The 19,396-nt window shown below is 41.2% G+C and overlaps 3 protein-coding genes across 5 annotated transcripts; 1 reads left to right on the forward strand and 2 right to left on the reverse strand.

The window, feature by feature from the left end:
• Positions 1 to 3,725: 3,725 nt before the first annotated feature.
• On the reverse strand, positions 3,726 to 8,838 carry LOC115378132 (putative nuclease HARBI1). Of its 2 annotated transcripts, XR_003930100.1 has the most exons (3): positions 7,985 to 8,838; positions 5,691 to 6,215; positions 3,726 to 5,128 (listed from the first exon to the last, which is right to left on the reverse strand). XR_003930100.1 is itself a non-coding variant. In XM_030078291.1 (2 exons), the coding sequence occupies exons 1-2, from the start codon at positions 8,688 to 8,690 to the stop codon at positions 5,812 to 5,814; spliced, it is 1,110 nt and encodes a 369-aa protein (XP_029934151.1). In that variant the 5' UTR covers positions 8,691 to 8,838; the 3' UTR covers positions 5,562 to 5,811. The 2 variants fall into 2 exon arrangements, 1 of the variants encoding a protein (XP_029934151.1); XM_030078291.1 differs by lacking the exon at positions 3,726 to 5,128 and having other exon boundaries at positions 5,562 to 6,215.
• Positions 8,839 to 10,238: 1,400 nt separating this feature from the next.
• On the reverse strand, positions 10,239 to 12,812 carry pigp (phosphatidylinositol glycan anchor biosynthesis, class P). 2 transcript variants are annotated; one of them, XM_030077062.1, is made up of 5 exons: positions 12,652 to 12,812; positions 12,367 to 12,451; positions 12,052 to 12,124; positions 11,776 to 11,894; positions 10,239 to 11,510 (listed from the first exon to the last, which is right to left on the reverse strand). In XM_030077062.1, the coding sequence occupies exons 2-5, from the start codon at positions 12,446 to 12,448 to the stop codon at positions 11,395 to 11,397; spliced, it is 390 nt and encodes a 129-aa protein (XP_029932922.1). In that variant the 5' UTR covers positions 12,449 to 12,451; positions 12,652 to 12,812; the 3' UTR covers positions 10,239 to 11,394. The 2 variants fall into 2 exon arrangements, with proteins under 2 accessions (XP_029932922.1, XP_029932923.1); XM_030077063.1 differs by having other exon boundaries at positions 12,684 to 12,803.
• Positions 12,813 to 13,018: 206 nt separating this feature from the next.
• rexo4 (REX4 homolog, 3'-5' exonuclease) lies at positions 13,019 to 16,896 on the forward strand. The gene is made up of 8 exons (XM_030077723.1): positions 13,019 to 13,510; positions 13,603 to 13,919; positions 14,046 to 14,198; positions 14,607 to 14,800; positions 14,926 to 15,014; positions 15,105 to 15,179; positions 15,299 to 15,373; positions 15,974 to 16,896. The coding sequence occupies exons 1-8, from the start codon at positions 13,277 to 13,279 to the stop codon at positions 16,136 to 16,138; spliced, it is 1,302 nt and encodes a 433-aa protein (XP_029933583.1). The 5' UTR covers positions 13,019 to 13,276; the 3' UTR covers positions 16,139 to 16,896.
• Positions 16,897 to 19,396: the final 2,500 nt, after the last annotated feature.

A 19,396-nucleotide genomic window follows, 5' to 3' on the forward strand; every position in this document is an offset into this window, starting at 1 on the left:
TGTATATTTAATCTATATTTTAAAATATCTATATTTAAAATTACATTACAGGAATATTTTTGAAAATTTGTGGCCATTTCATTGATGTTTTTCATGTGATTTAGAAATTTTTGTTTTGGTTAATTTTGGAATACTCTTATGATGATTTAATTTCCTAATTTAATGTCAATATGTTTTTGAACAAATCAAGTGAATTTGTTCATGTTTCAAATGTTTGTATACACCCAATAAAAGTGACACAAAGTGGTTGATATATTTTTATGTTAAAAAAAAAAAAAAGTCTTACTCCTGAACAGTCTGTCTCCCTGACTTTTGAAATGATGCCTGTGCCCTTTACATCTCTGCTTCCTTTCCACAGCAGGAAAAACTCATTTAATCGTGGTATCAAACTATCCAGTGAAAAATACAGGTAATAAAGCCGTTTAACTTTCTCAATATATTGTTAACACCCTCTCACTGTGTATTCATCAGTAAAAAGCAGATGATACAAGTGAAATATACAAAATGATACAGATTGTATTTTATTATTGTATTTTTTTCAGAGCTATTCCGGTGGATCGTTTTCCAGACCACTTCTACCAAATGAGTGCAGATGAGAACAGAGGTTTCAGTGAGGAATATGAGGTAACCAACGACAACTTAACGTAGGCTATTGTGTTTAGCTGGATGGCAGAAAAAGTAAAAGTGTTCTCAGACATTGTAAACAACTCATGTATGTATACACACACACACACACACACACATATATATACTTATAATCTATTTCTTGATTCTATTCTTAATCTATTTCTTGATCACATGTTAAGTCATCTGACATTTGTTTTTGCAGAACTTCAGTCCTGTTGGCACAGAGCAGACACGTAAGGCAGCTGCTATGCCAGAGAATAAAACTAAGAATCGTTTCACCAATGTCTTGCCATGTAAGTCCATCCTCTGCTTGTTCTTTCATTTGATCAGCAGCTGTAGAGCCATGAGCTCTTTGCCTTAGCTTTATAGCCTTTTACAACAATGCTCACTTTGACGTGGTGCACTGCAGTTAAAGCGAGCTCTGTTTTCTGGTCTCAGATGACTGGTGTCGGGTAAGGCTAACCACAGACGTTGACGGTGACATCTCGGACTACATTAATGCGAGTTACATGCCAGTAGGTATTTTTTCATGTAAACCACAAACATGTCATGAAGCGTTTTCTGCACTTCCACCTATATATAGCATGCAGCTTAGGGCTGGTCTTTACCAGAGTGTCCCATGATAAGAGGGTATGATATGATAAGATAAAACCATTGTCCTATGAGCAGAGGTGCAGCTGGCAGTAAATAGCTCTTAATAGCGCTGTTCACACACATTCCTGTAAAGTCTTATAATGTTATGACATGCAATTCAAGGAATTGCATGTTTTTTTTTTTTTTTTTTGACCACAAAATGATAGACTTCACACTGAGTTGTAGGCTTTATAAAGCATAGTGAAGTGTGTGCACTGATAATTTTGATATTTGGTTTTCAGGGCTACAGCAGCAACAGACAGTACATTGCCTCTCAGGGTCCTCTGCCCTCCACTGTCAGTGACTTCTGGAGAATGATCTGGGAGCAAAGAGTAAAGGGTGTTGTCATGGTAACCAACTGTGTTGAGAGTGGACGGGTGAGTCCTCAGGAATGATAGATTGTGTTATATTGCTACATGTTTGAGGAGGTACAGCCTTCAAATCATAGTGATCTACTGTAAATCATTTGCAGTTATATGGTTGTTGTGTCGTAAATAGATTACAAACGATCGATGCAAGTGTCCTATTGTGTACACAGCAAATATTGCTGTATTTTAAAAATATTGATTTTACATTTTTAGTTGATTGTGGAAATGTTTGTCCACTGGTAGAGCAAACTTTCTTAAGTCTTGCATTGTATTCCTACTGGCATCAAAAGCAACTTACAAAGCCAAAAGCAAAATTATACTAAAACTTAAAGTCCTCATGACCTTCTCTTTTCAATTTTTCCTAGACCAAGTGTGAGCAGTACTGGCCTCTGGACTACACTCCTTGTCTTTATGGGGATCTGTTGGTCACAATCAAATCTGAGCGGCCAGAGACCAACTGGACATTGAGGGAATTTGGTGTGAAAAATGTACAAAACCTCTCTCAACTTCAAAATATCAATCCAGACATAATCTGTCTTGGTGTTGTCATACCTCCCAAGGAAAAGAAAGTGAATTAATGTTGTGATTGAGTTTGTCATTGTACTGCATTACAAATCTGCTTATAGAAAATACTGGATATATTTTTTTTCATGTCATGATGAAGATTTTAATACCTTTGCAGTTAAAATTGCAGTTTTAGTTTTTATTATTAGTATGTACCAACTAGCCTATTAGCCTTGGACTGGGACTGATTTTAACCTCCTCGTGGGAATCTTGTTCACAGAGGCAAACCTCAGAGGAACGCAAAGTGAAACACTTCCACTTCACCGCCTGGCCTGACCACGGCGTCCCAGAGGGCACAGAGGCTCTAATCCAGTTCAGAGGGCTGGTTAGACAGCACATGGAGAGTGAAGGTGCCGGGGCACCCACTGTGGTCCACTGCAGGTACAGTTTAAGAATTATTCCCATTCTGGACTCTTGGGAGAGTTACCTGTACCTTTTGGTTGCCTATTTAATGCAGTGCACCTTTACAGCACCATGAGTGCATAGATTTTTTATCATGGGAGGGCACCAGATGGAATGACATACTTTCCTCTGGGACCAAGAACTTCAATACGAGTAGCTGATGGCAGTCAAATCTTGAACAATACATTAGCCTAAATCCTGACTTTATTAAAGTTAACTAGTTTTTTTTCCATAAGAGGTGAGTAACAAGACCCTCAGAAAAAAGGTGGTGGTCACTGTCTCATGATCTTGAGCGCCATTTACACTCCCACATGAAAGCAGGATGAGAAATTTCAATTTGAACCCTTAATGTGAAGTTTATTCGATCATACGAGGGCACTGACTGCCTACCTATGATGTGTTTCATCTCTGCCTTTTAGTGCCGGTGTGGGGCGGACAGGCACCATCATCGCGCTGGATGTGCTGCTCCAGCAGCTGGAAAGAGAAAGGGCAGTAGGCATTGCTGGCTTTGTGCACAAGATGAGACTGAGCCGACCACTCATGGTGCAGACAGAGGTAAATGTTTCACAGTCAAGTGTCTCAGGCTGAGCCACCACTGCTTTGATGATGTTTGTCTTTTTCTTTGTTTTTAAGATTATTTTTTGTGGCATTTCCACTTTATTTGACAAATACAGTGAAAAGAGACACAATGATGGGATGACATGCAGCAAAGGGCTGAGACTATATTCAAACGCAGGCCACTGTGGCTGAAAACCTCAGTGGTACTTGCACTACACAGTGAGTCATCAGGGTGCCCTGTGCTTTGTTTATGTTAATTCATCTCCCGGGAATTTACTCATCAGTAATCTTGAGTAAATAAATGTCCTCTGTCCCACTATAATGACTTGAACAAAGCGAGCAGTGGGTAGACATGGGGACAAAGGTTGTGCCATTTCTAAAAAAATCATGACACCTTCCTGATAGATTATGTAAATGGTATCTTTGACTTCATATTTCCCAGAAACTGGCAATGGCTTCTCCTCAGGGCTTGGTAACTGTTATGTGAGGCTTGCAGTGTTGCAGTAACTATGGCTTCCTCTTGCTTTCAGTCACAGCTCTCCAAGTCCCACAAGGGATGTCACAATACGAGAAGTTTGGTACTTGATACAAATACTGGGGAAGTTCCATGATTCTCTGATATCTGACTCAACAGCATGACAATAACAGAAATTCTGTTCAGCATACACCCCTTTATTTAAAAGCTTTGTATAAACATGAACAAGTAAACAGAAACTTTATGCGTACATATAGGTTACAGCCGAAAAAAAAAAAAGAAAAAAAAAAATCAAGTAGAAAGTAGAAAACAAAGCAGCCCAACAAAATACTAGTTTCTAATCAGAGGAACTGTATGAAATGTTTTTCAAACAACAAACACAAAGGTCTGCATTACCTGCTCTCATTAAGATTCACAGTCCTGTGAGCACGACTGCAACTTTACACATTTCAAGTATTTACACACACAGGCTAAGGCTGCATTACGTTAGACAACACTGGGTTGCAAAGTGAGGTATCAAGTTGTGTTGAATAGCGTCGTTTTGGTCTTAACTTGGTACTTTGGCATCGATCCTTGTGACATCCCTCAGTACCAAAGCTCCAAGGAGTGTGTTCACATGCACATTATTCTTCTACGGGAGACTGAAGCTCTCATTTTCAGTTGCCTCATCTAAACACCTTGTACAGTCTTATTTGTTCATACCTTAATTATGAGAAAATCAACCGGCATAATAATACTGGCATAACTGGGCCCTGCCAATATTAACAGAAAACTAAAGCATGACCACACACATCCTGTTCACCATTTGCTGTTCAGGATTAATGCAAGAACCGGTAACACTTCATTTTAGTGGGCCATGACTTTCATGGTAAGTAGGTGGGAATTAGCAAAATTTCTTTGAAATTACCCAGTATCTGCCTCAAAATTAGTTGAAAATGGAAAGTTTTATTTTTATGATGTCACCATTTATTCTAAGCATTCCAAATGATGTTGCAAACCAAATTAGATTTTTATTCAGTTGTTTTCCAGTAGAACTCCAATACAACTAAACTGCACAGAACTGAAGTTGCACATGTAAAGGCAGTCTTTGGATCTCATGATATTCCAGAAATTCCATGACCTGTTGCAACTCGGATTTCATTTTTATGATCTAATGGATTCGAACCATTTATCCAAAGCATGAATTTGATGATACAATAAAAGTAAAAGGTTCAGTTTGACGTTAATGTTGATATAATTTTGGGGTAATTGCAGAGAACTTTCAAATACATTACTTCCCAATTATCACCTACTTACCATGAAATTCCAACCGAGTCAAGTGTTACCCGAGAAACGGGTCGTCCTGAAAAACATCTTAATTAGGATATAAAGTATCAGCCAGAATACTGTGTGCATGTAAACACATTCGGCTTATAAATGTTGCTTGTCAACGGACAGCAGTAACTCTGGTCTCTGTTTCCAGTCCCAGTACGTCTTCCTGCACCAGTGCATCATGAACTCCCTGAAACCACAGCAGACGATCGAAGAGAACCTGTATGAGAATTCAGACATGATATATGCCAATGCAACTGCACTACGAGAGTTTCACTCGCAAAATAACTGAGGTGGTAAACAATGGATTGTGGACTCATTCAGCTCCATTGGGAAAATACTACTTTTAGATTCTGTATGATAAATATTGTTATGTAATGTATGTAATCATAAAAACTTAAACTAGATTTATTGCATATTGTATGCTCAGGACTTTAAGTGCACTTTAATTCTTATTTTGACTTTTACTTTCTCTTTTGCATGCCATTGGAATTATTTCACTGTGTGGGAACTACACTCCAAATGACCGAGGAATGTTTTGGAAATACAATTTATTTAAAGTGAATGTAGATGTAGATCAAACTAAATGTTGTTCACTTTGTATGACAAAAACATTTTTTGACTTAATAAATGAGCTCATTTTAACAAAGCCCACTGCTGACCTAATTAACTGCCCCTTTGATACATTCTGGTCGGACTGGCTCAAAAACAGCAGTTTGCATCAAAACCATGTATGAATCTCACATCATCACCTGGGTTCAGTTCCAACATTTGACCTTATCTGTTGCTTCATCTGTTCCTCTGTGCCTGCTTTGTGTCTTAAGGAAAAGATGCAGGGAGCTTGCCCACTCTCGTCACGCGTACTCCACAATATTAGTCTTCACTACTGGGGACAGCAACAGAGAACTTAATATTGATGAGATCCTGTCTGGCTTTCAGGGCCTCAGGCTTGATCTCCACTTCTGGCGCCTGATGTTGTTTCCCTGGGTGCAAAGGCTCAATTTTACCAGCCATAAGTGGAGCAGGAACTGAGAACTTCTTGGCGATGTTGTGCAGGACACAACACGCCTTGATAATGTCAGCCTTTTTGTCCAAAGAGGCCTCATGTGCAAAACCGAGCTGCATCAAGCACCTGAATCGCGTCTTGATGGAGCCAAGCGTTGTCCGCATGACGTCAAGGATCTTGGCATGGGCCTGGTTAAAGGAGAACTCCTTGTCATTTGTTGGGTTGGACACAGCAGTCAAGATGTGCGTGCTCAAGCTGTAGCCTCTACCACCTTCAAAAGATAAAGAGGAGGAAACTGAAATTAATAAAGCATGGAAAACAATATCAAAAAAGATCAGCAAGAACATTAAAGATGTTATTGTGGCAAATAGAGCAGTAGTAAAAAAAAAAAAAAAAAAAAAAAAAAGCTCACTAGGCTGGCACACATTGGCTAAGTTCTCACAACGGCTCAAAGTAACCAAATTCTGATTTATTTATTTTTTCTCAGATCTGGTCTTTTTGCCTTGACTATTCACATTTGTAACTGACATCAGCGTGAACAAATCTGTACCATGACCCTACATTTACAACAAACACACTGCTGAACAACAAAAAAAGTGTAGTAACAGTGATGTGATTTGTATCTGATTTAGAAGCACATGAGAGTGGCCCAAATCAGAATTGAAAGTGTCACATACAGGTTTTTTTTCCCTGTGCACACGGTTATAAAAATAAGCTAGACTTTGTAAAGTTTCTGAAGAAACTTTGATGTGCTTGCCACCAGCCCTACGTTTATGTAGATTGTGTAGTGTTGTGGCTCTTGCCCAGGTGGGGAGTTGAACCCTGGTCTCCTGCATGGCAGGCAGAGGCACTACCCGCTACACTACTGAGGCTTGTGTGGGCGGAATCAGAAATGAGGCTCTATGAATCCACAGCATGAGTGACACTGGTGCTTGGGAGAGAATTGCCTAAAAGTAGAGGTCAAACAAATGCTTTTTTCTCAATGACAGTAAGGAAAATAAAATGTATCATGAGAAAGGTCGGGCTTTGGGCTTTCAAACTGTGTTAAAATTATTTTCCAACTCCCAAAAATGCCCGTGATTCAGCGAGTTAAAAAAGTGTGTGTTTCTCCTTCTCTCCCCAGATATTGAGTTGGAGATATGATGGGAGTCTATGGGGGAGAGAGCTGGCACTCCTGCCTCGCTAAGTGTCAGCGTTTAAAAAGTTTAAGCTACTTTGCTTTTGTATTTACATTTTTCAAAGCAGAACTAGTTTTCCTACTATTTGATTTTATACATAATTTATACATGTGGAGTGAAAATTGTCGCCAGGAGAGCAAGCAAAAGACAAAAAATTTTAGACGATTTTTCAGGGCTGCTGCACTCCAGCCGTGATGTCACTCACTCTGGGACTCCAAACATTCCGCCATTAGTGTGTATTGCGTCCGAAATTCCGAATTCAATTGCGGAAAAACGTAGGCTTGAAAATCGACACACCGCTTCTTCTCCACAAGACGCACGTTTTTCGTATTTGGTGCGTGGATGCAGGTCAAAAGCTCTGCGCCCTGGAGCCTCGGGAAGTTTTGGCCATTCATTGCGCATGGCCGAAAATTTCCGTAAAATCGGAATTGCGAGAATTCCGTAAGTGGATTCCTTATAAAAGCAGAGAATCACACTTCTCCCAATCGGGTCGCACATTTTTCCAATTCATTGTGTGGGCCTAAAACGAAAGCCGTAGGAGGAGTAGCGCGCCGAAATTTGTCCACAATAAAAATAATAATAAGAAATATGCACAAGATTAAGATGTGTTGCCTTTTCAAGGCAAACACATAATTAGATCTGTCACATTTGAGGGAGAAAAAAAACACTTTCTACTGGCTCTCTGAGTGTAGCAATAGTAATCAGAGCAACTGAGCAACTTATAACTAATTTATATCTAAAAGGCTATCATTATTGATGCATATGATGCTTTGCCCGGGCTGATAGTTTACTTGAGCTTTGATTGTGTTGTGCATCCAGTTCCAGCTTGCACCCATTCATCCACCTGCATCTGTTCACCTACCAATAACCCAGTACTGGCCGTGCATGCCCTCCTCCATCTCCCTCCCTTTAAAAGAGGAGTCCCACATCTCCTGCTCACATGTGCTGCCCGTGCAACACTTCTCCACACTCAGTATGTTTCCGTCGCAGTCACACATGACCTGGCTCATGACTGAAGTGTAGCCCCGGGTGTTGAGAAACGAGCGGAAAGCGTCCTTCTCGTACGGAGAGGCTCGGACCTTGAAGTGGGCGGTGGCGAGGACGCCCAGCACCCTGGGGATCCCGCAGAACTTCTCGATCTTGTGGGCGACATTAGCCCGGGCGTCCCGAGTGACCGGGAAGGAAATGAACTGGTCGGCCATGGTTGCCATAACTTTGGACACTGTATTAATGATCTCGGCGCAGTCTGACTGGTTGATGCCGGCTTTCTCCTGGACTGACACCGACGACACCCCCTGTGCGTAATAGTTCAGCGTAACCATGACCATCGCATCCACGGGGGCCTTGGTGGTCTCCCTCTTCAAGCGGAGGCGGATGTTGTCCGCGATGAATGTAATGCAAGGCCTGGTGAGGTGGAAAGTTGTAAACAAAGCTTCGTCGTCGAAATCGTCGAAACATCCCGGCGATGCTCCGTCCGCGCCGCCGCTCTCAATGAGCTCATGTTGCACCGCAAACCAAACCGGAAGTGCAAAGGCCATTGCGCGATAATGAAACAACCTGCAGTGCATATGTTACTTTCACCAGGTTCCCAAAAACCTGCTTGATGACGAGGAAGTGGCAGCAACGAACACAAATTACAGGGAAGCGCGTTTTTTCTTATGGAAGTATAATCCTTCTTCTTCTTTCTATTTTTATGGTGATCGGCAAATGATGTACGAATGTTGCTTACCACGCCACCAAGTGGACAGGAGTACCAAACAAAATGACATGTCGCACAGTATGCTAGTCATTATTGTGTGGCTGCATTTTGAAAGCATATACTACATAGAGTGAATTGTGATTTTTAGTCATTAGTAGTCAATAGATGCATTGATTGATACAACATTTTTTTTTATATATATATAATACTGTGACACATTATATATGTGTATGTAGTTACATCAATATGCATTTGTTTAAGAAAGTAAAATTTAGTTAAGTACATTAAGTAGACATATTACAGACATTTTCTATTTAAAAAAAGTTGCTGTAAATATACATCAGTATCAAAATAATATAAACTAGTGTGAACAGCTTGCATTATGCCATCTGCCTTGTTGACATATTCTAGGCTAAAGTTGGTTAAAATACAGGTAACCCTCCATGACCGAATCAGTTTAAATTGCAATTGCTATATTCTGCAAAGTAATCACAACTACATTTTTTTATGCCACACTGTGCAGTCCTGTATGTGTGCATTATATATATAGTAGACAGACAACAATGAATCATAAACCTGTTTAGTTCATTATCAGTTGCTGTAGTCATTAACAGTCTAAAGATCTGACAGAATAACCACCTACATGCTCTTTCTTGCAGACAATGATTTACCATTACTATACATTATGTATATTGCTAAGGCTAGTAATCAATAACACCAATAATGATAAAAGACGATAAAGAGTTCAATTGAGTGGGAAAAGATATAATAATTGCAATAATAGCATATGTGAAATAAATAAAGGATTAATGTAAATATGGGGGAAAGAATGTAACAGTTAAAATAGAAAATATAGCAAAATGAGTCAGAAAATGTGACAATGTTGTATGATATATATATATAGATGTAAATGGTTCTTATAGTTATTTCTATTTAATGTGTTGGTTCTCATTGTGTCTCAAGTTGTGGTATGAAGACATAAGACAGTAATAACTGCTTCACACTTAACCATCAATACTCTCCATGTCTTCTCTTGATCTGGAGAGGGGTCATGTGGGACTCTGTCATTGAATTTGCAGAGTCATTGTTAGTCGCCACAGTAAAAGAGGACGTGCTTCTCTGTTTCAGCCTTTCCTGTCCGACAGCGACCGCAGGTCCACTTCTCTTTGGTTAGCCATGTTTTTTAGTGTCTTCATGACTTTACTGCCTCTTTGTGGCCACTGAGTCTGTATTGGTCAAGAGCTGCCTCTGCTGTCCGTCTCTGGTAGAAGAGACATCTGTCCTTGTCCTGATGGTGGCACTACTGGTCTACTGTAGAAAACATAGCCTATAAAACATTATTTAAAAAAAAAAAAAAAAAAAAAAAATCAACAATTCATGCTACACTTCTTAAATTATTTGATGTTTTCAGCCCAAACAAGAGGGAAAAAAAGTACATTGGCACCTTAACTGTTAAACTAATTAAGTATAAACTAATTAAGTAATATCGCACATACCTTTACTTACATTTACATATAGAAGACCTCCTTATTTACACTTGTTTATAGTTATTGACTTCTATAATTTACAACTTCCCTGCTCACTCACCTAACTGTGCACTTATTTACTTACTTAATAATGACAGTTTGCAGTCTTAGTTTTATTTTGACAAAATGCCTGAAGCCTGATTTATTTAAGCCAATTTACAGGGACCAAACCTGCCATACTGCTGCACACTGGAACAGAACATGGCCACAGCTGCAAACATGACATTAAAAAAAAAAGAAAAGAAAAGAAAAGACAAGAAAAATCTAAGTGTACAACCTGAAAAAAGTCAAAGTCTAGTCATTGCACATAAACAAGACTACATATAAAAATATACTTTATTGAAGATAATCCTCATGTGTCCAGTGCTTTGGACGATGTAAAAAACAGTTTGTTCTGATGTACTCATGACAAAGAGAGCCTGCTGTGTTCAATCAACATCATTCAAACACAATTTTATATACATACTTTCATGATATTTTAGTTTTGGTATCTTCTCATTTGTGTTATTTCCAATTGATTTATTTGAACCACTTTTTATTTGCAATAATTTATCGGGTTTTAGCTTTTTATCCTGTGCTTCTTAATAGTAGGAATATATTTAAAACATTATGTTATATTTGCACATAATTGGAATATGATCATGATCTTGGGTTGTATTTTATAGATACAAAGCTGGAGAAAATTAAATGAATTCAAAAAAAAAAAAAAAAAACGGTTAGAAGAGTTCATGTCAACTGTCTTTTTTCTGTGTGTGTTGTGTTGGATAAGCAGCCCAAAGTTTAAAGCGTCTAAACAGTGACAGCAGCATCGCTTCAACTCTCAGTGCCTTCTGGGAAAATATGTCAAGGAGAGTTCATTAACTCCCTCCTGTCCTTCAGAAAGCCCTGCCAAGGACCCTTGAGCAAGGCTCTCAACCACCTCAAACGGTCCCCATGGGGCTTGGGCTGCACAGTGCTCGTCTCTTCCCTGGAGAAATAAAGAAAACAGAATCCCTCTTGTGTCAAATCAGCTCCCACCACGTTCTCCCTGTTTGTTTGTTTCCATGCTCATAGCTTTGACTCGAAGTAGAACATCCTGTTGACTTCGCTGATGGAAACATCTTTCAGTCTCGGTATCCCCCCCTTCTGGCAGTCGTCTGTCCTCTGGCCTCTGGCGTAGACATCTGAGGTGGACAGGAAAGAAATGAGAGTGTCCAGGTGAAAAGGAGGAGAGGACGCTCATGCCCAGAACTTGCTTTTATATCTCTTTTGAACACATTCGCTGTTTTGTGCTTGTTTAGTATTTTAATTACAACTGAAAAGCCTGTCAGCACATTTCACGGCTCTGATTCTACGATGACAACAAAGCGGACCTGGCTAGTTGCTACTGCCACACAGCCGCATGGCCTGTTAAAAGTGGCTTGCAGGTTTGTAAACGACAGCTCTGACCTGTGATGTTATCCACGGAGTCGAGTGGAGCTGTGTTGTTCATGTTGACCCCGAACAACACGACCACGAAGACGATTAAGGCAACCAGCAGGTAGATCGGCGCAGCAAGAGCCCAGTATCTGTACACAAGACACATAAAAACATAAATCTAAGGGAAAATACAAAATAATTAAGTGAAGTTGTGGGGTCTCAATTGTTGAACTGATGTAGTGCATGTATTTCCTGAGGCACACACTTCACTTTCTTATTCTGCATTCTTATTAATGTATTGCTTACTTCTGAGGCCAGTAAGTGAGTCCTATTGAGTGCAGCCACTCCTCTGGTATGTAAGCCCACAGACAATACAGGACTGTGGAGAAAGACAGGGGATGCTCATTTTCATTTGCAGGCCACACCGTAACACCATTTTTAAAATCACAGAGAGCAGGCAGGCTTTTTGCTTGAACATCCACTCACAGTCTTAACACACACAAATGTCAGATCACTGTACAGGATGAGATCCTGATCCACAGGCCTGATCACTGTTATCTCATCCTCTAAGCCTTTTTTTTTTTTTTTTTTTTTAAGAAACATCAGGCCTATTGGACTTACAGAAACCAAACTGGGAGCCCAGGAAAAGCACAAAACCATAGATGGCCCTCTCAGGCAGGGGAGAGGGAGTGTTTTCCACCATGACCTGAAACCACAGTCCAAGAAACAGACCAAGATCAGAGTGATGAACACTTAAAGACACTGATAAAGTAATGCTTCACTCTACAAGACCAACCAGGCCATGCCCTAAAACTGAGGGTCAGCTGTGTTGACCCGCTACAAACTACCCTTTGGTTGAACCAGTGTCCTATTTCAGTCCCAAAATACGAAACAAGTCAAACTCACGAGGCATTCAGGCTCTGCGTCTCAATATTTACCGGGACGTCCACCAAAGTACACGTGAAGCTGGGTGATAATTATGTCAGATACATCTCAAACACCGTCTTCCTTTTTAATAAACTGTAATCACTTCACTTGCCCGTAGTCCAGCGCGATATCCTGCACGTGGTGAAACGCGTATCTGAAAAACAGTTCCACGTGAGAAAATAAATTGGATTATTAGGTTCGCAGCGGCTTTAAAATGTATACACAATATATACAGTCTTGGCGGTAGTTTTTATATAAATCAAAGCGAGTATAAGGGAGATTTTTTTTTTCCATCATACATTTAGCTTTGTATCATTACATTACAGTTTGCTGCGCTTGCCGGACACATTTAGGCGTCGCGCATATCGGAAGTACACAGTGAAGCATGGAGTTGGCTACTACACCCAAATAGTTTACTGTTAATTAGTTTTAGTAGCATTTTGAGCAGGTCTCCGAGGCGGTACTGTCCGTCGGTGGGAGCGGGGTGTGCAGGTAACACTTGCCGGTGTCGTGTCAGCTGAAGGCGGCAGGGTGAGGTGTGATGTCCGGCGTGGCTGAGCAGCTGCAGCTCCCCTCACATGTGTAGAGCCCCGGTCTGTCCGCGATGTCCAAGCTGAAGGCAGGTAAGACACCCTCTCCCTCCGCCACGGCCAAAGCACAGCAGCCCGCAGCGACAGAGAAGCACAACAAAGCCAAAAAGAAAAAGAAACCCTGGATGAAGGATAAGTTTAAAAAGAAAAAGCCCCTCCAGAGGGACCAAGGACAGGCCAAAGCCGAGCAGAGCTTACCTCCTAAAGACGCTCAGCAGTTCTCTTCCAACTGGAAAACATTACAGCAGGTAGGAGGTGACACAACAAGTCTAAATCTTGATGCCACATTCACTGCTTTGCTTAAGTCAAACCCCTCTAACATGAGTGATCATTTTGACAGATCCTGAAGTCCAGTCAGCCGGAGAAGAAGCAGCCTGCGGTACAAAGCCTGAAAAATGGAGCGTCACAAAGACCACAAGAGGAGAAAAAATCTTTGAAAATGACAGTGAAGAACAATGCCTGTCCCGTGCAAACGGATCCAAAGAAAGCAGGGAAGGACAAAACTGTCCCCAGCGGTGGTGACGTAAAGGGTCCATCAGTCTCAGAGACACGGCAGCCTAAAGCCCACAAAAGGAAAAAGGACGATGGGAAGGCGTCAAACTTTGAGCAAGCAGCTAAGAAAAAGAAATCTGCAGTGGAGGACAAAAAACCCACAGAGTAAGTAAATCGCTGCCACACTTAATAAAAAGCAAGAGGTTCGTTTTGCTGTTCGCTCACAACAGACTTGTTGCACTTGTGATCAGGTTCATGGAAACGTTTCTGTGCTGTGCTCCGTCCTTGTAGAGAGGATCTCTGGTTTGACGACGTGGACCCCGATGACATCGAAGCGACGGTGGGGGCCGAGGCGGCAGATATCATGAGGAGGAAGCAGGGTGTTCAGAAGAGCACCTCCGCCGACACTGAGAGGGCCCTGGTCAAGGAGAGAGCCTTTGAAGGGTGAGCCGGATCACACACGGCGACAACATGAGCTGCGTTCATGTGAAGTCAGAAAAAACACAGGATCACCGCTTGTCTCCATGATTCATTATATTTAAAATTTGTATTTATGAAGCATAAATGTAACTATTTGATGCAGGGTATCAGATTTATCTTGAGTTAATTTCCAACTGCAGGTCCTTGGCAGATTATAATAAACACATATGCACAATGCACACATCACTTATAGTTACAGCACTTGACCCTCCTGTAAACTTTATCACTCTGTGTATAATTTAATTAAAACTCACAAGTAAAGGCACTGGGAATGCATTGGGGTAAAACCATGTTGCTGAAAGCTGAGAATGTCAGGAGCACTGTTACGATGCCGAAGCTGTAACCGAGGCTTCTCCCACGTCTCCCTGTCAGCCTCACCAGAGCTGTGGCCATAGACTGTGAGATGGTGGGAGTGGGTCCCGATGGAGAGGAGAGCATCCTGGCACGCGTTTCCCTCGTGAACCAGTTTGGAAAGTGCATCTACGACAAATTTGTCAAGCCCACAGAGAAAGTGACGGACTACAGGACGGCCGTGAGCGGCATCCGACCAAAGGACATCAGAGAGGGTGAGCCATGAGGTCCAGACGTGTGTCACTGAAATGTTTTGTAAATAATGTGATATTCTGCATTGATTTTATTTTTTTTCAAGGTTATTTTTTTGTAAGATGTAATGTGTGTCTCTGTGCTGCAGGGGAGGATGTACGGACCGTGCAGAGGGAGGTCGCTGAGATCCTGCAGGGGAGGATAGTGGTTGGACACGCCATACACAACGACCTCAAGGTACAGTGAGCTGGATGTAACATCTGATATGACACCATTTCATTTTCAAAACATTTTATGCCTTAATCTAACCCGGAACTTTTGTTTCAGATTTTACTCTTGGATCACCCAAAAAAGAAAATCCGTGACACCCAGAAGTATAAACCCTTTAAGAAGGCAGTGAAGGTATTCAGACTAACTGTGTGCATGCATGTAACATCGCCTGCCTTTTCATGCCATGCAAGGGCTCCTAAATACATACATATGAGGTTTTATATATAATGATTTGTTTTCCTTCTTTTTAGAGTGGTCGACCCTCCCTGAAAGTCCTCTGTCGCGAAATACTCAACGTCAAAGTCCAGCAGGGTGAACATTCATCCGTAAGTCAACGTCAAACACAGGCCATCACCTCTCACCTGCCGTTACCACAGATGTTATCAAAAATACAATTTGTTCAATAAAGGTAAAAATGTTGAGCAAAGTTTGGAACAGATCCAATCAAAAATTATATTACCATCATTTGGATTGTTTTTCCAGTTAAAATGAAAATTCTAATCCAAAAAAGATCATTACCACTAAAATATTCATATTGCAATTGTAATATCTGTCAAAATAAATACAGTATGATTTAAGAAAAAAAACAACAACACACCTATCATTCAACTCTATATATTATCAAACTTTGACACAGCTGAGCCATTTTTATTCAAATCAGTTGAAATATTGGTCAATGATGTTATTGTCTGTATCCTCTATGTGTTGCTTACATTCATGTATTTCATAATTTTCCTCCCTTTTTGCACACAGAACAACTGACTTAGAAATCAATTGTAACTTTGAAGCCGCATTTCATTTGCATATCTTCTGGCACAAAAATGCACCATCACAAGGACTTTCATGAAATGATAGAAAATAAAAAAAAATATACCGCTTGTAGCATTTTCAGCTGACCCTCTGTCCCCCCCTCCTGTGTTTGACAGGTCCAGGACGCACAGGCCACCATGAGGCTGTACACAATGGTGAAAAAAGACTGGGAGGCCGAGATCAAAGCCAGTCAAAACAACAAAGACTCACGCAAGAAGAAGGAGAGAACGCCCAAGCTTCCCAGCAACAAGAACAAGAACAACCTCGTCGCAGGATTGTGAATTCAGAAAGAATGAGACATCATCTCTGGACAAAGAGTCACAGCAGGCTTGAAGTGAGGAGAAGTTTGTATTTGACTTCACACAATGCAGCAATAAGAGGCAGAAAAAGAATACAGAAAAAAGGGGTAAGAAAGTCCTTTGCAGTGAATGAAACTGATTAAATCACTAAGAATGTACCTGATATGAAACAAAAAGTTTTGCATAAGAATAAAACATCTAAGGAGGTAATTAAAAAGCTGACAATACTCCCTAGGTAGGACAAGCTGAGGGGCAAGGATGGTAAACACTTGATCATTTTTTAGTCTTTAGCCTAAACTTGCTCACGGCCTGGAGGGTCCTGCCTGAGGATGCCGGGCTGTGCTCTGACTCATAACACAGGGATTAAGACATCTGAGAGAGCAAGGAGCCATGATTTAGACTGATCCTTTAAGCTGTTTTCTCTTAAATATTTCCAGAAATCGATGCCTGACATGTTACTCCAGGCAGTCAGGGGCTGGGCAGCAAATCTGTTGTGAACACAGTGTTTAAGTATATTTTCTTACGCTTACATACGGACCTGCAGAGTCGTCTAAGGCTACGGATTGTGTGGCTGCTTTATTATGTTTCTTATGTTTCCAGTATTTTTATAAATTGTTCAAAACTTTGATCTTGTGTGTCTTGCAGTTAAATCAGTTAGGACGCTGTATTGGTTTGTGGAAGATTCTCCTTAAAATTTGACGTTTTGAACTGTTATGAATAAACTGTGAGAGAAATTTGTACTGCTTGTCAATTTCAATATCTAATGGAAACTATTTGGGAACATATCAGTTCCCAAACAGCAAACCCTGGTTTGCAACACTCCTCCTCAGTCAAAAGAACAGTGCTTTCTGGTCAGGGCACAGGGAGGAAGGCAGGTTTGTCTACAGGGAGCTGGAGAGGAGAGGTAGGGGTGGAAAAAACACCTACAGCACAGTGACAAGAATCTGCTGCAAAACTGTGTGGGAGTTTGTAGTTTCATGAGAAGGTATTGGTGGCCGTAGGCAGCTGGGCCAAATGGTGGAGGAGAGGAAGAGGAGCAAAGGTTCTCCAGCACCTCTTCAGCCTATCCTTGAGTGTGAGGAGGCTGAAGTCACAGTGGAGGACATCCTGCCTTGCTGCAGCTCCTAGGAACCGATGCAACAGTGACTGCAGGCAGGTGGTGATGATCTTTTGAGAAACTCGCCCTGCAGGACCTCAGACCCCTGGTGAAAGATTCCCTGGACCCCGCCAGCTTCAATACAGGCCCATATAGGGTGAAGGGTTAACCTTTATTGATCCCTGTAGGGAAATTCTCTGCATTTTGACCCATCCTAACTATTAGGAGCAGTGGGCAGCTGACATACAGCACCCAGGGACCAAGGGACCCAGGGGCATGCAAACTCCACACAGAAAGGTCCTGCCCCGGCCAGCATTTCAAACCAGGCCCTTCTTACTGTGAAGCGACAGTGCACTGTGTTACCTGAAAGAAAATGAAAATGCCAACACATCACCGTTTGTTCCTGCCTGGAGACAGCTCAGAGACAAAGAGACGGACAGCAAATACACACATGAATATGAGCAGCTGATTGACTCATCTGTTGACACAGGAGACTGGTAATACTGTATGTTCTCTGGATAATTCATGATTTACCAGCAGTGTGTTTAATCATTATTCCAAGGAATGAATTTCCTAGGAGTGAACAAAGATATATTTAACTGTGTAGTACATCCCTTATGTGGTTAATAATATTTAAACCGAGCTTTTACTTATGTAAATAATATAACTTACCTTCAAAACACATTGAACATGGAGGTTTGTTGTCTTTTTTTAAGAGCAAAAGAAAGATCTTAACCTCTGAACTATGGAAATCAACAATGGCACCATTTCTACATAGCTGAGCGTTTAAGTGAAACATTGAGGTAGATTCATAATTTAATAAAAACAGTTTTATTTGCTGTGCTCCTGGTATTTAAAACTGTTAGAGTGTAGGAGTAGGGAGCTGGGGATCAAGGTGTGATGCTCATTTCTGTTCTGGTGATATTTAAAAAGAAATGTGGAAGTCAACAAACCAGCAGGAAATGATTGGATGCTGAGTTTTACAAAACCTCATCCATGATGCTGAGTTCGTCCTGCGTGTTTACAGTGAAATAACTGAGTCAGGATTTTAACCTGCCTTTAATGATCATTATTTTCAAAGCCATACAAGGATCATATATCCTTAAAGAAGTAAAGGGCTATAGCCTTGATAAATAATAAGAGCTAAATTCAGCCATTCTTTGTGGAGATGCTTAAGGACTAGACACAGTGACTGATACAGTTGAAACTGGCTTCATGAGAAGAAGGCAATCTGAAGGCAAACTGTATTTATCAGCTTGTCACTACATACATACATGATTTGGAGCAACAAAGAGATAAAAAAAAAAAAACGAGTCATGACGTCAAAAGGTTCTAGAACATCATTTTACATGTGAAACATAGGCAAAAGGCAAATATTTGATTGATTGTTAAACTACTCAGTCTTGTGATCACTATTAATCCATCTAGCTGTTTTCTTGGTAATTATCCCAGTCAGGTCTGTGACAGCAAAAGGTCAAGCGGAGTTACCCAGACGTCCTTTTCCCCAGCAACTTGCTCAAACTCCTGCTGGGGAAATCCAAGGCCAACTGGGAGATGTAATCCCTCTAAGGCGCTTTCACACTCGCATTGTTAACCCGCGGCGACCCCAGGGTAAGTGTACAAGCACATTCACATTCATTTTCTATTCAAGGCAGAAGCTTTAACTCCAGGCCAAATTACACCCTGCCCGGGACCAGGGTTGACATTTCTCACCCCAGGTGGCTCACCCTGTGCCCACTATACACCTACACAGGAGGGCAGCCGGCAGACATCTTTACCAGTGGGCCAAACCACCTGAACTGGCCATCTTCCAGCTTGAAAGCGAGAACTCGACTCCTAGTTCCTCCCAGATTGCCAGGTTGCTCAATCTCTGTGAGTGTGTCCTCTGAGTGTTACCAAAGATGCTGCTCCTGAAAGTATTAGTGCATTGGTTGGATGTCATGATGAATCAGACTTCATGTCTTCATGGATGGACTTTCTCAGATGGCATAGACATAAGGAACTCAATAAAAAATGCATTAGAGAGGTGGGCAGCAGAACATGTATTCCTGCAGCAGTCCCTGAATGAGTTCCTACATCATGGGCAGTGAATTGAGCGGCTGTGTACCTGATTCTCAACTTTATCACCAATAAGTTAAAAGAGG

The sequence above is a fragment of the Myripristis murdjan genome, chromosome 19 (assembly GCF_902150065.1).
Source record: "Myripristis murdjan chromosome 19, fMyrMur1.1, whole genome shotgun sequence".
Classification (NCBI taxonomy): Eukaryota; Metazoa; Chordata; class Actinopteri; order Holocentriformes; family Holocentridae; genus Myripristis; species Myripristis murdjan.

What these genes read in the sequence shown, in the direction of transcription:
- LOC115378132 (XM_030078291.1), bottom strand. Translation starts at nt 8,690, where the DNA reads ATGCACTGCAGGTTGTTTCATTATCGCGCAATGGCCTTTGCACTTCCG. An exon ending in CGGCCAGTACTGGGTTATTG is followed by an intron (nt 6,216 to 7,984) that starts GTAGGTGAACAG and finishes TATCTTTTGAAG; the next exon opens with GTGGTAGAGGCTACAGCTTG.
- pigp (XM_030077062.1), bottom strand. Translation starts at nt 12,448, where the DNA reads ATGGTGGAAAACACTCCCTCTCCCCTGCCTGAGAGGGCCATCTATGGT. An exon ending in GGGCTCCCAGTTTGGTTTCT is followed by an intron (nt 12,125 to 12,366) that starts GTAAGTCCAATA and finishes CTTTCTCCACAG; the next exon opens with TCCTGTATTGTCTGTGGGCT. An exon ending in CTCCGTGGATAACATCACAG is followed by an intron (nt 11,511 to 11,775) that starts GTCAGAGCTGTC and finishes TGTCCACCTCAG; the next exon opens with ATGTCTACGCCAGAGGCCAG.
- rexo4 (XM_030077723.1), top strand. Translation starts at nt 13,277, where the DNA reads ATGTCCAAGCTGAAGGCAGGTAAGACACCCTCTCCCTCCGCCACGGCC. An exon ending in CCTTTAAGAAGGCAGTGAAG is followed by an intron (nt 15,180 to 15,298) that starts GTATTCAGACTA and finishes CCTTCTTTTTAG; the next exon opens with AGTGGTCGACCCTCCCTGAA. An exon ending in AGCAGGGTGAACATTCATCC is followed by an intron (nt 15,374 to 15,973) that starts GTAAGTCAACGT and finishes TGTGTTTGACAG; the next exon opens with GTCCAGGACGCACAGGCCAC.